We start from the raw sequence: 22314 nt of genomic DNA on the forward strand, positions 1-22314 counted from the left end.
CAGTTCAGTTATTTATTTCTTCTTTCCAGGCTACCCTATAACTAAAGAGGAAATCGTTCCAGAAGGTAAGGACCCGACAAGGCTGGATGGAGTGAGGAAATGACTCCAGTAGCCTCAAACCTTTTAGATATCACATGCCTTCAGCGTCTTTGACTTTCATTCTTTGGGGCTCTTCCAATCTCCAAGGTCCTGATCCAGCATTGCATGCAGATGCCTGTCATTCAGTCCGGTTGGCCACTCATGAAGTTTTGGGATTTTGATTGGGGAGGGCATGTTCTTCAAAGGCACTCTACATAGGGCTGTTGGGATACTGCCAGGGAGATATAATCCATCATGGCCCCAAGCCTTGTGCTGGACGTCCGTCGATCTCCCATAGTCACGCAGATTCAGCAATTAGCGACACGAGTTTCCTGGAAATACCTTGCCACATTCCAGGGCTCATGCACACTCTATCAGCAGATAAAGCACAGCCAAAAGTTGCACTGCAGAAGAGCATTATTTACAAGCTTTATTCAGTGTTGATCAGAACAAAGAGAGACATGACTGTTTTGCGTCAGAGTCTCCGACAGACTGAGAGACGAAAGCAATAGCAAGACATAAACATCCTGTGAACAGGAAATACGCAGGCTGTGACACAAACATCCTGCTCCCTTTTAAGGTGGAACGGAAATATCCTAACAAGGGCATGTTGTGTGATTTCTCGAATCACATAATTGATAGCATAAGCACTGTCATTTTAAACTAAAAAATGGAAGAGAACACACACCATTCTAAGCTGGTTTTTAAAATATCTAAGGCGGCACTCTTGGCCACTACAGCCACATTCTGGGGCAGTGTCAGATTCAAAAGCCTATCCAAGCTTCAAACTTGAGTCCTCAGGGTGAGTGCAACCGCACCTAAAACTATTTATACATCTACCCCAGAATCCCTAAGCACGTTCATCTTGTTTTGATATCATAATTTTCATTCAGTTCATGCCACCACCACCCCAGATACCCTCTAAGAACTTCCACTACTTCTCTAGCAGCAGATGGCAGAGTGAGAGGATGAGGTGGGTGTCCTCCACACCCTGGCAGCACTTGAACCCAAATATCTGGACAATCTCACTCACACAGAAAGTAATAAGCACAGGAAGCAAGAAAGAACCTTGCCAATATACTCTCAGAACCACCTTCTGGGACTTGTTCTCCAGGAAGGACCAGAACCACTGCAATACATATTGTATGTTTTTATGACGTTTTATCGCATTTATATTGCTGTACACTGCCTTGATACTTTACATGAGATACAATTTATAAGTGCTTGTGTGTGTGTGTTATACGTGAGGCAAGAGAACCAATAAGGACACGATTCCCAGGTAAGATCCTCCCCCTATTTTGTGATCAGGTGGTCCCTCCCCCTACCTGGCTTGATCACCTTGGCAACGCCTCCCCACACGGGATTGGGCAACTGGCTGAGGTAGGCAGAGACCTCCAGGTATCCCACCTGGGGAAGGCAAAGCCAAGCCTGTGCTAATGGTGCCGCATAGGGTCCAGTGGGCTGTGCGCAACCACATTTAATGTGGGGAGCCATCATTCTCACTTCCAATGCTTGGCATAGGTTGGAACTGTTGGATTGTGTTTGCTTTCATCACACAGCAATTTGCTTGGCTCCTAGGGATGAAAAATTTCCAGAGATAGGTTCTTTCTTGCAGAATCTCTCCCCACCATCCAGCATACTGTTTTCTTTTTGTCGTCATTCCAGAGAGAATTTTCCATCCTCCCCACATCCACATGAGCCCTAGCTGGATAGTCTCTCTGGGAGGAAATGTCACCATCTCTTGCTGGGTTCATTTAGACTGCTGGCTGGATTTCTTTTTGCATAAAGATGGTGTGAAAATAAACACCACCAGTGGTGGATATAAAAGAAAGGCACTGTTTCACATCAGTGATGTCACAAGAAAAGATGGAGGGACATACAGCTGTCACTACAGAATGCCACTGAAAACATACCAGTCAGAACACAGCAACTCCGTGGAGTTGTTTGTATTAGGTAAGAGGTTCAGCAATTGGCTAAGGGTGGAGGGGATTGTAACTTTGTGAGGGTTAAACTACACTTCCCAGAATCCTCTGAGGGAAGCCATGACTGTTAACGTGGTATAAATGTGATTTAGATGTGTGGAGTGGATATGACCAAAGTCCTGCTCAGCCTTATAAAAGATAATCCTGCTTTGTTAGTTCTAAACCTGATTCTACAGAATAGTGTTCCTGCTTTTCTGGGGCAACCCAGTCAGATGGGTGGCATATAAATAATAAAATTATTGTTATTATTTTCTCCTACCAAGAAACCTGTGTATTTTGCCTAAGGGCATAGACAGACCTAAGTAACATCTGGATTTTGGGCCCTTCAGACTGGCAATTTATTGCAGGTGTATTTGTGACACTATAGTAACATGTTTTTTGTTGTTGTTGCTGTTGTTTAGTTGCTTAGTCGTGTCCGACTCTTCGTGACCCCATGGACCAGAGTAACATGTTAGCGATGGTTTTATTCTCTTTTATTCTGTGGTGCATCTCAAATGCTACCACATTATTGCTGTCCAGACTAACTATAGTGCCACGAAAGCAGGACAAAAGACAAAAAACAAACCCAGAACATTTGTAGTGTTCTCTATGTTAACTGTGCTCAGAATCCTACCAGGGTCATAGATGAGCTTGTTTTCAATCCTGTTTGTGCCTGCAGAAGTTTTGAGACAGTCACGCTGTTCTGCCCTCACAAGGGTCAGTTAAGTTGCAGAGAGACATTTTGGAGACTGATGGTGTAACACTCCTCGAGGATATCTATCACCAAAGGACATCTTACAAAGATCGCCTCACCACCATTACTGCGCAACCAAGATTAATAACTGACCCTTGTGGGGGAAGAACACACACTGCTTCATTTTCAAGTCAGTGCATATCCTGTAAGTGCCTGCTGAAACCCCTGGTTTATTTTTGTCCCACTTTGGTTGTGCTATAGCCCCTCTGGACATCTGTCATTCAGTGGAATTGGGGCATTAAAGCTGCAAAGAAACGTCAGCTTGGAGAGCCCCCCAAAGCAGAATTTCAGCAAGTTACAGAATGTGCACTGATTGGAAATGAAGCAGTATGGCCACCCAAAAACTGTTGCAGCTGCAAACAGTATTGAAAATGGGCTCACGTATTACCAACCCAATAGCATCATGAGCACAAATGATCATGGCTATTCAATATATTAAAAAAAGGATGTCTGGAGGGGGCCTGAGGAGTGAATGAACATGAAAATGGCCTAAGATTAGATCCAGGAGAAACTGACTCCTGGATTATTGGGCTCGGGGAGTAGAGAACCCAAGAAACATCTCTGTGTGAGAATATCAAAGATTAAAAGGTCAAAAATTATATGGTGGTACAAAAGGCCTTTGGTGGTACAAACTGAAACCTGCATAGCATATGAATGAATGCTAAAAGGTAAAGGTAAAGGGACCCCTGACCGTTAGGTCTAGTCATGGACGACTCTGGGGTTGTGGCGCTCATCTCACTTTATTGGCCAAGGGAGCCGGTGTACAGCTTCCGGGTCATGTGGCCAGCATGACTAAGCCGCTTCTGGCGAACCAGAGCAACGCATGGAAACGCTGTTTACCTTCCCGCCAGAGCGGTACCTATTTATCTACTTGCACTTTGATGTGCTTTCGAACTGCTAGGTTGGCAGGAGCTGGGACCGAGAAACGGGAGCTCACCCTGTCGCGGGGATTTGAACTGCTGACCTTCTGATCTGCAAGCCCTAGACTCTGTGGTTTAGACCACAGCGCCACCCGTGTCCCTTGAATGTCTGCTACCTCCTCCCATATTCTATGTGACCTAGAGCAGATTCCATCTACCAGCCAACTTTTCCTCTCTGCTCCCATCTCCCTGCTATTGCTTTAGTTACCACCAAACAGACAGATAAAGATTGCTGAGGAACCCAAAATCTTCCACACCCCTTTGTGACATTTTGATTGGCCTAATAAAGATATTTGCCCAATATGGTATCTGGATGTGTTTTTCCCCACCTTGCGGACCAACATATAGGCCTTTCTATTTTGGCAGCCCATGTTCATTTGCTTCATGGACTTCAAAACCATGGCTATTTTAAACCAGCAGATCCTTGGGTCAGCTTGGGTGGATACCCGTGAAGCTCAGGGACATTTAAATGGTGTTGCCCTCTTTTTCACTCCAGTGACAAAGTGCAGAATTGGGAGGTGTGCTGCCAAATACAACAGTTCTTTCCAAGGATATCAGGACAAAAGTAATGAGGAAGTGGAAGGGGAACCAAAACAGTTTTATTAACAAATAAACAGCAGGCATACAAAGCATAAAATAAAACATACCCAACAGGGGCTACCTAATCTCCCCTTCAGTTGCCCGGAGCCCCAGGTAGAGCAGCAGAAGAAAGACCCCGACCATCAGTCTCCCAGCATCAGGTCCTTTGATCTGGGTAGAAACTCACTGGGCCCCTCCCACCTATGGCTTTTATAGCCTGCCTTGATGTAATCAAGTGCACCTGGCATTACTCATGATGAATACAGAGCACTTGCAACACAGAAGAAACTCCCGACAGGTGTGTAAAAGACAAGAATCCAACTGGGGATGTTAAAGAGAAAGGGACATGTCACCTAACTCCTTGAAATACAATTGTTTTCTGCATTTCCACTACAGGAGGGGAATGACCGCAGCCCTGTCTCTTCCTTTCCACAGACCCTAGCCTACCCAAACCCACAATAAGCCCCATTGGGATGAGCGCCATTGAAAAAAATGCAACTATCCAATGCCAGTCCCAAAGTCCAATTGCAGGTTTCTATCTCCAAAAGGATGAAGACCAGATGGATCATAAGCACATGGAGACCAATGGGACTAGGGGCAGCTACACAATCAGCAACATTAGCCGGGCAGATGGAGGAGGTTACAGGTGTCGTTATAGCTCTGAATCAGAACCCTTTGTTATCTCAGAGCCTAGTGATCCTGTGGAGTTGCTCCTAGAAGGTAAGGAATCTCTCTCTCCACCTCTCACCATATGGATCCATTTAAAAAAAAATAAAAAAAAATGTCTGCAGAATGTCTAGTAGCCAAGCACTAGGAGGCTATCCATTCAGGGCAGCTGGGAGGATAAACCAGCAGTAGCATTTCTCGAGGACCTAGTTCTTTCATCAGAAAAAGCAAGAAAGAAGTTTCTCAAAATATTTCCATTACAATGAAGTTAAAACTACTTTGGCAAAGTTCTAGGCTATACCCTGACACTCATCTGGGACTTGGTAGTTTGGGAGTCCTGAGAGTGGCATGTGCTGGGCAAACGGATGGGAAAGGTGTGTTAGCAATCAATGTGATTTATTTGGTTGGAACTGTGGATTTGTGCAATGACAGGTGATTTTGGCCATAGTGCATCATTGGGAATGTTGCTGAAACACATTTTATTCCCCAAAATTTCCAATGCAAAACCAGCATTTCAGGGTCTAGCGATGCCTCTATCTCACCCAATTAAGATAAATTGAAGCAGATGACAAGGGGTAGTTGAAACCAAGTGCTTACACTTTCAAAAAAGGCAAATTTCTACCCATTACAGCAGGGATGTGAAATCTTTTCTTTTAAATGTTCTTTCCTTCCTTCCTTCTTTCTTTCTTTCTTTCTGCATGCCCTTGATAGTTTGGGCTAAAATTAATATAAATTAATGATTCCTGTATGTTTTCTGAGCAAAGTTATAACTGTACAACAGAGGGAAGCGCAATGTCCCAAATGTACCTCTCTGGCCTGCGACTGAGGACAGGAACCATCTTAAGATGGTTGTGATCTCATTTCTGCTTTCCTTATTTCTGTATACAGATCCCAAGTTACCCATACCTGTCATCTCCATCTACCCCAGTTCGTTTGTTTCCCTGGGCCACTCAGTCACCATCCAGTGTAAAACTGAAGAACGATCTGCAAAGTTTTTTCTCCATAAAGCTGAAGACCCAAAACCAAGGTTTCTCACAAGCCCAAAGTCAAATGAGGGAGAGCTTTCCCTGAACATCAGCTGGGAGGACAAAGGGAGCTACAGGTGCAGCTATATACCTCAATCAAATCTTTTCTTGAACTCACGCCACAGTTCCCCCTTGCAACTTCCACCAACAGGTGTGTAACATCTAACTTGCCCTTTTGTTAGTTAATTAATTACTTAATTACTTGAAGTCAGGTATAAGCAGCTGGAGGATGAGGAGGAGGAGAGGATAGAGAGAGAATAAAGAGCTGTGAATGGATGGGGGCACTCTCTTCCCATCCTTTGGATCCCCCTGGGAAACTCAACAAACCTGCTGTACCTGGAACTGGGTGAAGAAAGTGCAGCTGAATGGGACACAGCTGTGGTCCACAGGTGATTCGCCTTTCCTGGCCTGGAGGCGAGCACTCCTCCTGCGAGAACTTAGTTCCCTCCGCCTCTCTGCCCTGAGCCTCTGCAGCTCAGGAGAGGCTGGAGGGTTACTGGACCCAGAGGCAACCTCACCTTCCCCTGACAGGGCTCAGAGAGGAGCACCTGCAGGCAATGGGTCCTTGATCACCCCCGGAGCCAGAGCGGATTCAGCTGAGGATCCGGCACAGGTGAGCGCCCTTCAGGTTCAAGCCCCTGCCCCAGCTCAGCAGGCCTGGAGACTCCTGTGCAGGCTGGGATTCCTCAGTTTCAGCCTCTGAATCAGATTCCCAGGCCATCACACAAAGACAGGTTTGGGGAATCTCTTTGTCTCCAAAAGTTGTTGGACTCCAACTCACATCAGCATGGCCAAAGGTCCGGGATGATGGGAAATGCAGTCCAGTAGCACCTGAAGGGCCACAGGTCCCCAAGCTTCCACTTTAAATCAGAGGGGTAGCATGAGGAGCTATCGAGATGATTGCTCCAGGTGCAAATATTTTAGAGGCGCACCTCTGTAGTTGCCTCTCCAACTAAAGGCTCTCCCCGTCCTGCTCACCCACTTCACCTGACCAGCACACCAAGCAGGAACTGGGGGATGATGGGCCCTTGGTCATCCCTCGGCTGCACAGTGTCCCTGGCAGGGGAGGTCAGAGGATGGCAAGACTCGCGATGGTGGTGGTGATGGCACCCCAGCCTGAGGAGGAGCGCAGGCATATCTGGCTGCTGTTCCACAGCTTTGTCCAGCAGCAGAAGCAGCGCCACATGGATGTGCTGGTTAGGGAGCGCAATACTTTCCTTTCCCTGGGTGCTGCAACCCACGCTATGCCACTGCTTTAAAGGCTGTCTGCAGCCCATGTTATCTATCGATTTACTGCGTGCCAATGCAGAGAGGAACAGTCACCCATGGTGTCCTTGGCGAGTACATTTGTAGATGGCTGCTTAAAAGGTAAAGGTAAAGGTACCCCTGACTGTTAGGTCCAGTCGTGGACAACTCTGGGGATGCAGAGCTCATCTCACTCTATAGGCCGAGGGAGCTGGTGTTTGGTCATGTGGCCAGCATGACTAAACCGCTTCTGGTGAACCAGAGCAGCGCATGGAAACACCGTTTACCTTCCCACCAGAGCGGTACCTTGCACTTTGACGTGCTTTGGAACTGCTAGGTTGGCAGGAGCTGGGACCAAGCAACGGGAGCTCACCTGCTGATCGGCAAGCCCTAGGCTCTGTGGTTTAGACCACAGCCCAACCCGTGTCCCAGATGGCTGCTTAGTTAAGGCTAAATGCACCATCGACTGCCATAATATGCCAGCCATTTCTCCTCCTTTGTCATCCAAGCAGTTTTACGGGTAGAAGAATTGACTTTTTTTCTTGAAAGATGAGTGCACTCCTTTGTGGATCCTTGGTCAGATGTGTGGGGTATAATCTCCTCACTTAATGTTGCATTTTAATCTTGTTTTTAAGTTGTATTCATTCAACTCGTTTTTATTATTGGTTGTTAGCCACCCTGAGCCCGGCCTTGGCTGGGGAGGGTGGGGTATAAATAAAATTTATTATTATTATTACCTAGATCACAGCTTACCCAAACCAAGCATCAGCCTGAGCCACGATGAAGAGGTCACCCTAGGAAGTAATGTGACGATTGATTGCAGAAGCAATGCCACTGCTGTCAGGTTCTATTTCCAAAAGTATGGAGTTGCGAAGCCTGTTCAGCTCATCCAAAACAATGGAACTGTTGCCAAGTTCTCCATCAGCAACGCAAGCTGGGAGCACTCGGGATATTACAGCTGCACATACAGCACCCTGCCAGACTGCTTTGCCATCTCAGAACCCAGCGATGAGGTGGAGTTACAGCTAACAGGTAAAAAATATCTGGTTTTGCATGCATCTGCTTCCCAACCCAAAGTCCCATTCATCTTTGGTTAGTTCCTTTTTAAAAATTAATTGAATTTTAGCTGCAGCTATGACTGCTGGGTGGGAGAAACGTGCTAAGAGGAAGGTACGCTTGGCAAATCCACACCGTGATCAGCACCCATCCGGAAACCAATGTCCCCACTGTGGAAGGACATGTGGATCCAGAATTGGCCTCCACAGTCACTTACAGACTCCTTGTTAAAACTGTGTTTACGGAAGACAATCTTACTCAGCTATGAGTGATTGCCAAAGAGGAAGAGTTAGTTGTGGCAAACTGTGATGAGGCTATTTGTACAGGGCAGCTATAGAACCATGGGAATCCTTTACTTGAGGGTATATGAGAACATTAGAAATTATTATTATTTATTATATAGTAGTTTAAATTCTGTTGCAGCATTCGAGGAACTTCAGTAATAGTTGCTAGGTAGATAGAAGAAATTAGATTTATTGAGAATAAGTTTAATTATGAAAATGTGTATTGGCAATAAGTAATATGAATCTGAAATATGGAATAGACGGGAAGTTGGGTCTTTAGTGTTAAGACCAATAGATGTTTTATTGTTTGCCAAGAAAATTATGTGTCTATGGTTATTTTTGTAATTTGTGTGTAATTTTGTATATGTGTTTCTTTGTGTGTGTTTTTGTTGTTGTATAAATAAAGATAAAAAAAGAAATTATTATTATTTATTTTATTACCACCACCACTACTACTACTTTGTCACTTGTTATTTGAAGGTCTCCAGGCAACTTACAACACATCTGAAACAGTAATATAAATATAACATAAAATCTAACAGGAAGTTTGCAACACAACAGCTTGAATACCCAGAAAAGCCCGGCTGGATCAGGCCAGTGGCCCATCTAGTGCAGCGACCTGTTCTCATAGTTGCCACCAGATGACTGTGGGAAGCCCAAAAGAAGGAGCTGAGTGCAGCAGCAGCAGCAGCAGCAGCAGCAGTAGCAGCAGTTCTCACCACTGGTTCTCCAAGATATACTGTCTCTAATAGTGGAGGTTCTCCAGTGGGGAAAGTATTTGGGAGCACAATGAGGTATTCATTGTAAAACAAAAAACCCTCATTGTTTACACACACACACACACACACACACACACACACACACACGTACGTAATATTGTTGTAACTTGCCCTGGATCTTAAAATGAAGGGTGGGTCAGCAATCCAAATTATTATTATTATTATTACCACTACTACTACCACTACCACTACTATTAAAAATATTTCCAAACTCTTGAGCTTGAGGCATCTTTGGCAAAACCCTAGGCTAAGTTCCAGCATACACACAGGTAATTTGGGGGGGTCCTGAGGCTGGATCCTGTATACAAGGAAATGGGGGCAAAAAAGCAATCTCAGTAGAGTTAAGGTGAATCAGATGGAAAAACTCCATATATGTTAATGGTGGATTATTTGAGATGATGTGTGAATGTTATCTCTGCTACTTCACAAACTAACACCTGTTTGGAAAAAGGCTAGTTGCAGCTCCAGCATCTCACTCACAACCTTTTCTCAATTGCAGATCCAGACCTAGCCAGACCCACCATCTCCCTGAGTCCTAGAGGGCCACTTCCTCTGGGGGGAAATGTGACCCTCAATTGCCAAGGCCAAGGTGTCCGATTCAAATTTTATAGGCATAGAGAGAATTTTGTACCACAGCTGTTGAATAACAATGTGGATGGCGCTCACCTTATCATCAGCAACCTGAGCAGAGATGATGCAGTAGGATACAGCTGCAAATGCAATAGTATATCAGAAGTCTTTTCAGTCTCTAGTGAAATAGTGAAACTGCTGATCTTAGGTAACATAAAGAGTTTTCTCATGTTATGCTATCTCTGGGGGAAAGTCAACTTTACCTGGGTTTAGTTACATGTGATAAACAGTCTACCAGGGGAGAATGTGAGCTGTTGTTCATGTTAAGCAGAAGGCATGGAGAGGGTGAGAAAGGGCTGAAACAGCAGAGAAGTACCAGCAACAACCACCTCAAAGTCTGCCAGTACAATCCCATGCACATTTACTGAGAAGTAAGTCCTTTTTTGCTGACAGGCAGACCTCATAGGAACTAAGGACCAGGTGTGCAGCCTGGGAGTCATTTTGGACTCGCAGCTGTCCATGGAGATGCAGGTTAATTCTGTGTCCAGGGCGGCTGTCTACCAGCTCCAGCTGGTACACAGGCTAAGACCCTACCTTCCTGCGGACTGTCTCGCCAGAGTGGTGTATGCTCTGGTTATCTCCCGCTTGGACTACTGCAATGCACTCTGTGTGGGGCTACCTTTGAAAGTGACTCGGAAACCGCAATTAATTCAGAATGTGGCAGCTAGACTAGTGACTGGGAGTGGCCGCCGGGACCATATAATACCGGTCCTGAGAGATCTGCATTGGCTCCCAGTACGTTTCCAAGCACAATTCAAAGTGTTGGTGCTGACCTTTAAAGCCCTGTATACCTGAAGGAGTGTCTCCACCTCCAGCGCCTACGGCCTTCTGGTGGTTCCCTCGCTGCGAGAAGTGAAGCCACAAGGAACCAGGCAGAGGGCCTTCTTGGTAGTGGCGCCTGCCCTGTGGAGCGCCCTCCCAGCAGATGTCAAGGCAATAAGCAACTATTTTACTTTTAAAATACATGTGAAGGTGGCCCTGTTTAGCAAAGTTTTTAATGTTTGATGCTGTATCGTTTTTAATATTCGGTTGGAGTGGCTGGGGAAACCCAGCCAGATGGGTCGAGTATAAATAATAAATTATTATTATTATTATTAACTAACCTTACACTGAAAAATAGTTTTGTCTGTTAAACATACCATATTTTCCTGTGTATAACACAACCCCATGTATAAGCCAACCTCTATTTTTGGGAGGCCTCAACAGTTGTTGAGCTTCTTTTGTAAATTTGCTGAGCTGTTGAGCAACTTTTCGACAAACCTCTGCTCTGGTTGACGGAACTGGTGCCATAATACACCGCATACTGGCACTCACCAAATACTCTTCCAAAGCTGGGAAGAGTGGGTAAGCAGCCTCCTTGCTGACATATCCCTGCTACCGCCGCAACACCAGCCCTCAGTTACTTAGCATATTAACCTGTGTATAAGATGACCCTCAATTTATCACAAAAGAATTCAGAAAAAAGGTCGTCTTATACACAGAAAAATGTGTTATGTCTTTCCAGTCATGGTTCCAAAGGACTAGATTGTGCTGCAACTCAATGACAATTTAATCATATGTGCATATGAAGTTGTGGTCCTGTATTTTAGATTGGATTGGATGCCCAGTTGGCATTAGTGGAACCTGTGGTGTCAAACATATGGAACATATGGAATTCTCACTTCAGAATTGCTTGCCTGTGGCCCATCTTGCTGTGTTTTTAACACCAAACAAATACCTCTTTATTCTCCTTGGCTCTTCTTCATTTAAATCTATACTCTGTGATGAGAACATGCTGTGGTTATATCTATATCTATATATCTATATCTATGTTGTTGTTGTTGTTTAGTCGTTTAGTCGTGTCCGACTCTTCGTGACCCCATGGACCAGAGCACGCCAGGCACTCCTGTCTTCCACTGCCTCCCGCAGTTTGATCAAACTCATGCTAGTAGCTTCAAGAACACCATCCAACCATCTCATTCTCTGTCGTCCCCTTCTCCTTGTGCCCTCCATCTTTCCCAACATCAGGGTCTTTTCCAGGGAGTCTTCTCTTCTCATGAGGTGGCCAAAGTATTGGAGCCTCAGCTTCACAATCTGTCCTTCCAGTGAGCGCTCAGGGCTGATTTCCTTCAGAATGGAGAGGTTTGATCTTCTTGCAGTCCATGGGACTCTCAAGAGTCTCCTCCAGCACCATAATTCAAAAGCATCAATTCTTCAGCGATCAGCCTTCTTTATGGTCCAGCTCTCACTTCCATACATCACTACTGGGAAAACCATGGCTTTTACTATACGGACCTTTGTTGGCAAGGTGATGTCTCTGCTTTTTAAGATGTTGTCTAGGTTTGCCATCGCCTTTCTCCCAAGGAGCAGGCGTCTTTTAATTTCGTGACTGCTGTCACCATCTGCACTGATCATGGAGCCCAAGAAAGTAAAATCTCTCACTGCCTCCATTTCTTCCCCATCTATTTGCCAGGAGGTGATGGGCCCAGTGGCCATGATCTTCGTTTTTTTGATGTTGAGCTTCAGACCATATTTTGCGCTCTCCTCTTTCACCCTCATTAAAAGGTTCTTTAATTCCTCTTCACTTTCTGCCATCAAGGTTGTGTCATCTGCATATCTGAGGTTGTTGATATTTCTTCCGGCAATCTTAATTCCGGCTTGGGATTCATCCAGCCCAGCCTTTCGCATGATGAATTCTGCATATAAGTTAAATAAGCAGGGAGACAATATACAGCCTTGCCGTACTCCTTTCCCAATTTGGAACCAATCAGTTGTTCCATATCCAGTTCTAACTGTAGCTTCTTGTCCCACATAGAGATTTCGCAGGAGACAGATGAGGTGATCAGGCACTCCCATTTCTTTAAGAACTTGCCATAGTTTGCTGTGGTCAACACAGTCAAAGGCTTTTGCATAGTCAATGAAGCAGAAGTAGATGTCTTTTTGGAACTCTCTAGCTTTCTCCATAATCCAGCGCATGTTTGCAATTTGGTCTCTGGTTCCTCTGCCTCTTCTAAATCCAGCTTGCACTTCTGGGAGTTCTCGGTCCACATACTGCTTGAGCCTTCCTTGTAGAATTTTAAGCATAACCTTGCTAGCATGTGAAATGAGTGAAATTGTGCGGTAGTTGGAGCATTCTTTGGCACTGCCTTTCTTTGGGATTGGGATGTAGACTGATCTTCTCCAATCCTCTGGCCACTGCTGAGTTTTCCAAACTTGCTGGCATATTGAGTGTAGCACCTTAACAGCATCATCTTTTAAAATTTTAAACAGTTCAGCTGGAATACCATCACTTCCACTGGCCTTGTTATTTGCAGTGCTTTCTAAGGCCCATTTGACTTCCCTCTCCAGGATGTCTGGCTCAAGGTCAGCAACCACACTACCTGGGGTGTACGAGACATCCATATCTTTCTGGTATAATTTCTGGTATATCTATATCTATATCTATATCTATAATCTATCTCTATCTCTATCTCTATCTCTATCTCTCTATCTATCTATCTATCTATCTATCTATCTATCTATCTTTGTGGATTTTAAGCCAGCCCCCAAACATTTATATTGAAGCATCCAAACCTATTATATGACTAAGTAGAGGACAACGTCTCCTAGAACTGGACTTAATTGTTTGGCAGTTGACATCTCACTTCCTGTTTCCTTTTATGCACAGATTCCCCATTGTCCGCACCTGTCATTTCCATCCAACATGGAGGATGTGTTGCACTTGGAGGGCAGGTCGAGATCAAGTGTGAATCTGATTCTGAAGATGTGAACTTCTCTCTTCACAAGACTGGAGACACAAATCCTATGCTCATGAATGGTCACTTTTATGTGGGTGAATTTACCATCAGCAGTTTTACACGGGAGCATGAAGGCAACTATAGCTGCATCTATGAAAGCACAGAAGAGCCTTTTATGATTTCAGCACCCAGTGTTTCCCTGGAGATCCTGATATCAGGTATCGTATCAGGCTTTGGTTTAGGAGGTCTTTGAAGCTTAATTGAAAATTCCAGTAAGCTTCAAAACATGCAAGTCTCGGTCACATTGGGCTTAGTATGGTGGAGAGAGGCATTCTTATGTGCCTTTAACATCAGGCTGACATGAGTTAATAGCAGATAAAGGTTTTTCTAACAGGAAGATTGATGGTTGGGGAAAACAGCTCCTATTGGGGGATTATGCACATTGGCCAGAGAATATACAAAATTCAGACACTATATACACATTCCCCAAGGACTGCTGGAGATATATTGATTGGGAAATGTGCTCAATTCCCTCTTCATGGACAGATTACATGCACATTTTTCATGAAGCCTGGTGAATATATATAATGGTTGGTTGTTATGCACATTAAACTGCTCAGCGTATATTATATTTGTTAACGAATTAGAGAGTTTAGTGGGTTTTTTTTGTTTTTTGTTTTGCAATCAAGCAGTATACAAATTATGCTAAATAAAATAAAATAACAATGTACCCTTAACATGCCACCTCATAATCCAGACCTTGATTTCTCATCTCATTCCAGATACCTATAATTGCACCCAAGTCAACATCATCCGCTTTGCTATAGGAGTTCTGGTTCTTCTTTTGCTTTCATGCATCATTCTCAGTAATCAGCACTTCAGAGGGAACATGATAAATATCTCCTGATATGTTTCCTTTTCCTTTACCAACAATTGCATCCCAAAAGACAAGAGGAGTGCAGTTCAGTGGCACAGCATATGAATTGGTTGCACAATATCCTAGGTCTCCATTATCCTCAACGCCATCATTCCTTTTGTACACAGAATATCTATTTGAAAACTCAAAATGCTACCATCAGTGGCCCAGGTCCAAACAAGGCACTGAGATTCCTCAAGGGCAATGAGCTTGGTCTTCCTCGGCACACTTCATATTTTCAGCAGAATACATTTTGAATTACAGCAGAATTGCATCCTGATTTTGATGTGCAACAGTCCTAGAGATGTTGCAGTTGTTGGCTGAGAAGCAAAGCAAACACGGCTTTGCTACTGTATGTAGCCTGACGACAAGATGATTTTTCTCAAGAAGTATGACATTTGGGGTCCACTTTGGTAAATCTTAGATGTACCAGATGAGTTTCTGTGTAAGACATGCCAAGAAGTGAACTTCATCTCCCTTTGGACCTGCACTCAAACCATGAAATGAAATGATTTTTCTACTTATGCTTTCTAGCAAAAGGATGTTGTCAAACTTCTGGCTCATAATCCATTAGGTTCAAACTGACCAGCCCTGCATCTTAATGCTAAGAGCACCTTTGTGTTCTTTTCATTCAATTAAACAGTCACATTGCCAAGGCAGAAGACAGGTGTCACTGTTTATGGAAATGTGTTTATTCTGTGTTTCTTGTTCTGTCGCTTTTAGCAGTTTTCTGTCATTTTAATGGTAAAATGTGCATGAAGATTATAATAAAGATAAGCTTTCCTTTTACCAGTGGGTAGTATAGTCTCTTTGTTGAATTGTGGGTTATATTTGGTGATATAAAATGGCCACCAGTAGGGCCTTTTCCACATAACGTCCCTCAGAATGATGCTACATCATGACATAACAACATTGCAGAGCACTGTGGGGATTTCAAAATGGCGGCTGACTAGTTGGAAGGACTGTGGGGGATGTTGGTAAATTTCATGCTCCAGTCCATGAAATCCTCCCCATGTGTTGCTGGAGGCAGGGGTTATTCTTAGGCTACCCTACCTCCACATTTTTAGGAAGGATGTGATCTTCCAGTTCTATCATCACATTGCATGCCCAGGTGGAGACCCCCGACCCAAGAACCACCCGGAAAAAATGAATGACTCATGACAACGTGGGACAATTATGGGATTAAATTGGCCACAACTTTATTTAAACTTTCACATGCAGGAAGACCTTGGCTTAGGCATTGGGCGTGTATCCCTCCCAGTCCCCAGCCGGGAATTTGGGGCACATCAGGGTAATCAGGTCTGTCTGGGAAGTGGGCTGGCTCTGGAAGACATTTGTTTACACAGAGTGCCTGTCTCCATTTCACCGCAACACTGGGGAGTGCACTGACAACCTTTCAGTGTATGGCCAGTGACTCCCCTCTGACTCAGCCCCTTTAACAGGGAACCCTGGGATTGCCGCTGAGGAGGGGGGGAGGCATACCCCCTCCCCCCATTTAGGGAAGATAGACTAAAGGATTCTGCCCAAGGCCTAAAACCACCAAAGTTGTGACATTTGCTACGGGGAAGGTGAAACCTGCCAATTCAGGGAAGTTCCTTCCTGGTCCCTTAACAGCAACCATCCTAAGACCGTAGCAGCGCCCGCATTCCTGTAAAAGAAATTAACCTGTAATAAAAGAGCATAAAACAAAGGGAGGGTAGGGAGGGTGAAGCTCTGGAGCTGACTATGCGCTCTCAGGTAGGTTCCACCCCTTTTATCTATGCGAAGAGCTCCACCCCCCACTACAGATAGGTTCATTAGAACTGAGGTTTGGCGGGAACCTCAAAGGGCTGTGATGTGGGGAGGCGGACCACGAACTTCTGCCGTTGTCTCAGAGATCGGGGTGCTGTGCGCGGCCACGCAAAGGGTGCCCTCCAGTTGATGGGAGAGCGGTCATTATGGAATCACAGCTGTTGCTGTTCCTTTGTACCTGCACTACTTCCTTCCCTTCCTCTGCTTCCTTCCCTCACACTGTTCTAGGGACAGAATGTAGTACCATTACATGCTTGCGCCAACTCTTTGACATCACCATAGATGCCATCTGCAGGGGGCCCTGTGTCAGGTGGCAGAGGGACCAACCCCCATGGCAGGTTGCCAGGAACAGATAAGACAAGGAAACGTCCTCACCATCTGCTTGTTATTCAATATTCACAGAGACAGGCTTGGGAATGCAGCTCTTGGAATAATGGAGTTGCCCCAAGTGACTCCCCACCCCCTTTTCTCCCACTTCATCATTTGCCACCTTTCCCCCTACAGGTGGCGCTGAGGGCCCTCTGCTTCTGAGCCCTTTGCTCGACTACTTTCAATGCTCACTGGGTTCTGGGAGGCGGGGTCTGGAATGCTTGCTAAAGACACTGTGTCCATCAGCTGTTGCCTTCCTCTTCCTGCCCTTCTCCCGTTATTTCCCAGCTTTCCCCTTCATCTGCCTCTGAGCTGTGACCTTCCTCAAACCCCTGTTATAATTCTGAACTATCATCTTCTTCTTCTCTGGAAGGGTCAGGTGAGGGAGGCGGTCTCCACCATTCCTCTTCTGCCCAGTCCCTGACACCCTGGGTGCCCACAATTTTTTTACCATGGGAGCCTGACCGGGTGACTCAATGCGTCACACGCTGCAGTGGGGGTCTCCATTGGGCCTTTCCACTGTGTGTGACATCATACGCGCATGCTGGGCACCCACAACGTTAGGTGGAACCCGGGGCGCTTCTCATTAGATGCTTTTTAAGCACATCTGATAAATTCCAAAATAAACTAAAATGCTGTTCCAGCTCATCAACACACAACAGCATATACCAGGAAGAATGGATGAAATTTAAAGATTACTTAGCTAAATATGTTAAGATAACTTAATTGGGAAAGCTTGCAAATATTAGATAGGCTTAGGATTTAAATATGTAAGGATAGGAATTAAGATGTTTAAAGCTAAATTAGAAAGAATGAAAGATGTTAAGTGTTCAAGTTAATTTTTTGAGAAAATTGATTTTGGAAAACTGTTAAAATGATATACTGTACTATACAATGAAATTCAACCGGGGGATTTGAGGAAGTCACTTAACAATGTTATTAAGATTGGTTTAATTACAACTAGGATGCATTTTTGTTTGTTTGTTTTTGTTTTAATTTTTTTTGAAAATTAATAAAAAAACAAACACTCAACAGCATATAGGAAATTCCCAGAGGATTTTGGATTACACTGTTAATGTTGAGACAGGCATGCATAAAACTCCTCCGTCTTCCAAGCGTTCCCTTGCTCAGAGTCATCTCTACAGTCCCAATCCATACAGTCCCAGACATACACATTCTCTCCTCCACTGGAAGGAGGCATCTTTTGCATCCACGCCTCTTGGGCTTGCCGATCAGAAGGTCAGCGGTTCGAATCCCCGCAATGGGGTGAGCTCCCGTTGCTCTGTCCCACCTTCTGCCAACGTAGCAGTTCAAAAGCACACTAGTGCAAGTAGATAAATAGGTACCGCTGTGGCAGGAAGGTAAACGGCGTTTCTGTGCACTCTGGCTCCCATCATGGTGTTCTGTTGCTCCAGAAGCAGTTTAGTTATGTTGACCACATGACCCAGAAAAGCTGTCTGTGGAGAAACGCTGGCTCCTTCAGCCTGAAGCAAGATGAGCACTGCACCCCATAGTCACCTTTGACTGGACTTAACTGTCCAGGGGTCCTCTACCTTTACCTAAACCACTTTAACAGTCACAAACTAAAATGCTGTTCCAGCTCATTTTAGTCCTGGGAGCTGTCATTTGTTAATGGTGCAGGGAATTGTAAGCTTGGGAGGAAATTACCCTTTAAAAAAATGGCAGTTCTCGGCATTCTTTGGGGGAACCCATGACTGCTAAAAGTATTATAAGAGTGCTTAAAATGTACAGATGTGGAAGAGACCTGCCGACACGTCTGCTCAACCCAGTGGCAACACATACGTGTTCTTCATATCCCAAGCACAATCACCAGAACATGTTATCAGCTCTCCTCACCACACCATCCTGTTAGGCAAGCAATGTTCCCCGAATCTGCTATCAATATCTCTTATGGCAAGAACCAAGATTACTTGCAGTGTTTTGCCATGGTAGGCTGTTTGCTTTCTATTTATAGCTGGGAAAGAATCTGCTTCTAAACATTCTGTGCAAAGCTCCTCCCTTTGGCATTGAACGCTCCTTGGATTATTTCCCATGTGCCCAAATATTTACTGCCCGTTAGCCATCTTTATTTATTTGATAACTAACAGAATGATATTGCAACTGCAAGAACACCCTCATACTTTGTATTTGCCCACATGAGCAGGAGATACCAACACATTCCTGAAGCATGTGACTTCCATGGTAAAATGGTCACATTTTGGATACAAAATTTCATATTCAAAACTGGAAAATCAGCCAGATTTTATTTAAAAAGTTGGAACTATACATTTGAGCTATAATGCTGATAAGGTTATGATGATGATGATGATGATGATGATGCAGAGGCCTAGAAAAGGGGTGGGTATTTTTCCCCCATCCACATTCCCACAGTCTCCACTAGAAGAAGTAGGAAAGTTGCAAATGATACCATGCTTCCCTGCCTCTGGAGCTGTAAACAGAAGGCAATGGGGTAAGTAGATGTGATGCCTTGTCTCCAGGGATAGGCAAATCTGTGATAGAATCATAGTTGGAGGGGGGACCCGAAGCGTCATCTTTTTCAACCCCCTGCAACGCCGGAATCACAACCAGGCGATTCCTGACAGACGGTCACCCAACCTCTGTTATACACAGATAGAGCTGGGTTAACCAGATCTCCACCTTTACAAGCAGCAAATTTCAAAATAGCTTTTGCTGATTTAAAGGCTTGCAGTTAAATATTGGATAGCTGTATATTCCAGGATGCCGTTTCTGAATAAACCAACCCCAGATATTTAAACGTATTTTCTTGGTTTATGATGTGTTCATCCAGGTGCCAAACATGCTTTTTAGGGTACTTCACAAATACAATGACCTGCGTCTTATTGTAATTGCATTCCTCATGCAATACGAACTTAATTTCGCAAGCAGCCGTCTCAGGCCCACCTGGGTTCTAGATAGAAGTACTAGGTCATCAGCATAAATTAAGACTGAGAGTTTTTGGTTGAGAATTGTGACAGGGGCAAACTAAGTCCCTCCAGTCCTTTAACCATGTCATTAATATAAAATTTAAACAACAAAGGCACCAAAATGCATCCCTGTTTGACTCCAGTAATGGTCTTAATTCTAGTCGTAAGATGGCCCAACCTCTGTTTAAAACCTCCAGTGAGGAGATCCTACCACCTTCCAAGGTAGCCAGTCCAGAAGTGAATTTTATTATGTATGTTTTCCATAAAAAACAATTCTATGGCAATTCAAAACCCTGCTTTGTGCTTGATTTATTTGCATGCAATCTGATATATGGCTGCAGGAAATTGTTTAGATTGAAGGAAACTCTAAGAAGCTCAAGGTCTAGGGTGGGGTAGCAAATGTGGCCACCGTCAGCTTCCTGCCATTTCAGATGCAATCTAGGACCTCACAGAAAACATCATGCTAAACAGAGCAGAGGACAGCAGCTCTGGAACTGGCTGAAAGACCCCAACATTTCTGCATCATGATACCCGTTCTCCCCACGGTGTTCTTTTGGTGAGATTTTTATATGGCAAAACAAAAACAAATTCCTCCACAGTTGTTGATGGGGGTGGGGGCAGAGGTTATAGAGATTTTTAAGGGAGGTGGCAAAAATCAGCAAAAGGTTCGTGGTAATAGGGTTTAGCCTTGCCAGTAGGCCTTTCCCCTGCTTTCAAAGCTGTGTTACTACAGGGAAGGGGCAAAGCCCATCTCAGCAGACGGTGGCGGCCACCATTTCCTTCCCCAGGACATTGGAGTAAAATTGTGATTATTTAGCATGTACTCTTCACATGGTCAGATGTATTCTGTGTGGGGTTTTTAAAAAAGAAAAAAATGTGTTAATTGTGTGTTTGATAGGTGAAAGCCTTATAACGTGGGGCAAGGTAAAAAATTAAGCATGAAATAACATAATTTCTGGTTTATTGGCACCATTGGTGGCTTCCATTTGTGAATAAATAGCAGCTTGAGAGGGATGAAGGAAGTTGTCTTACACCGAGTCAGAACTTTGGACCATCTGGTTTAGCATTATTGACACTGACTGGCTGTTTCAGGCAAGAGTCTTTCCAGAGCTGGGGACTAACCTGGGACCTTCTGAATCCAAAACAAGTGCTCTATCTCTTTTCTAAAGGAGGGAGAGGGCTAATTTGTGTTGGTGAAGGGGAGAAGAATTACACTATCTCCACCCACTAAATGTATGGTTCTTTCCTCTTCCCAGGCTCCTTTCTGGCATAAGAGGAAGTGTTCAAAGGTAAGACTACATTGAAGTTGAATGTGGCAGGAATGTAAGTTACTCCAGTAACTTTGATCTGTGGGAAGCTTTTAAATGGGCTCTCTGCATCTCTGTGTGAGAAAGTGAATGAGTGAGTGATAGAGATTCTCCTCAGGGCTAACAAGAGCTGCAGTGGTAAGAAATTGGGGTGGGGGGCTTAGGAACGGTTGCTGTTTCTGCAGCAGGGACCTTGTCTCTAGTGTCTTGGAGCCATCCAATCAGCATGAAAGGGGAGCTTTTTAGCCACTGAGAAGGATACTTCACACTCTTTGTTCTAATTGGAGCCAATCAGAGAGAAAGGAGGTAAATCAGCCAATGAGGATTGACTCCTAGGATCACTCTGGAGAGGCACACAGGAAGAACACCAAGGCATAGCTATTCTGTATGCTCCAAAACTATGCACTCAGGAACACTGAAAATACAAAGTGCTTCACTTTCAAGATAATGGTGTGCAAGTTCTGTTACAGGCAATGGCACTTCAAGGAAAATACAGCTGAAGTCACTCTTAGAGGGATGTTTCCTACAATATACATGAGAGGGTTGCCAAAATCAGTGCAGATGAGGAGAAATTTTCTGCTGCCTTCTAAATTTTAAAATTGCTGCAGAAATGTGGAGAGTTGAATTCAGGATTGGAAGAAATGAGAAACTTAGAGAATCATAATTGAAAGATATTTCCATTCCTACCCACAATGCACCTGATGTAGGATCACTGAGGATCATTGTGGATAATTAAAATGGTGGCTATACTCAGCTCCTCCATTGCTCAGAGTCCTTTGCCTGCCGCTCTCTGGTAGGGCCGAGGGGTCCCATGACAGAGAAGGATGCCTCTGAGTCACTTTGCCTGGGGCCACCACAAACTTGAAGGCAATCATACAGGCCTCCCATCTACTTCTGCTTCTACTTCTATTATTATTATTATTATTATTATTATTATTATTATTATTATTATTATCTTTTTCTTTCCTTGTTAACCCAGTGAGATCCTTTGCGCTCCCAATATCACATTGGAACCTGGCCTGGGAATCTTAGAGAGAGGAAATGCCACCATCAAATGCTGGAGTCCTTTGAACTTATTCATAAATTTTTCTCTGGAGAGGCACAACATAACCATTGCCACCCAAATAGCCAGAGGAATGGCTGCATTTCACATCACTAATGTAAGCCGTGAACGTGGAGGGTTATACAGCTGTTACTATTACAGCAACCTATTTCGGTCAAATCACAGTGAACAAGTGAAGCTAATGATAATAGGTAAGACATCCACAGCAAAATCTTGCTTCATTGGTCCAG

At 44.4% G+C, this 22314-nt stretch overlaps 2 protein-coding genes across 6 annotated transcripts in view; both read left to right on the plus strand.

Moving 5' to 3' along the window:
* Window positions 1-14825, plus strand: part of LOC309517636 (leukocyte immunoglobulin-like receptor subfamily A member 2) — a 32882-nt gene extending 18057 nt beyond the window's left edge. Inside the window, exons 2-9 of the mRNA XM_082196940.1 lie at window positions 30-65; window positions 1744-2031; window positions 4728-5012; window positions 5847-6134; window positions 7970-8260; window positions 9847-10125; window positions 13624-13911; window positions 14476-14825. Coding sequence (XP_082053066.1) covers window positions 30-65; window positions 1744-2031; window positions 4728-5012; window positions 5847-6134; window positions 7970-8260; window positions 9847-10125; window positions 13624-13911; window positions 14476-14600 — 1880 coding nt within the window. The 3' untranslated portion in view covers window positions 14601-14825. The remainder of the gene's footprint in view (window positions 1-29; window positions 66-1743; window positions 2032-4727; window positions 5013-5846; window positions 6135-7969; window positions 8261-9846; window positions 10126-13623; window positions 13912-14475) is intronic.
* LOC309517637 (leukocyte immunoglobulin-like receptor subfamily A member 2) overlaps window positions 1-22314 on the plus strand; it is a 62480-nt gene that overhangs the window by 22699 nt on the left and 17467 nt on the right. For 3 of the 5 annotated variants that reach the window (XM_082196946.1, XM_082196943.1, XM_082196942.1), the window contains exons 1-3: window positions 20153-20270; window positions 20971-21003; window positions 22001-22275. In XM_082196946.1, the coding sequence (XP_082053072.1) occupies window positions 20239-20270; window positions 20971-21003; window positions 22001-22275 (340 nt within the window). In that variant the 5' untranslated portion in view covers window positions 20153-20238. Of the gene's footprint in view, window positions 1-20152; window positions 20271-20970; window positions 21038-22000; window positions 22276-22314 lie in introns of those variants that run through there. The other 2 variants (XM_082196945.1, XM_082196944.1) reach the window with 2 other exon arrangements.

This window comes from Podarcis vaucheri, assembly GCF_965113315.1.
Source record: "Podarcis vaucheri genome assembly, chromosome: 13".
In the NCBI taxonomy this organism is placed as follows: Eukaryota; Metazoa; Chordata; class Lepidosauria; order Squamata; family Lacertidae; genus Podarcis; species Podarcis vaucheri.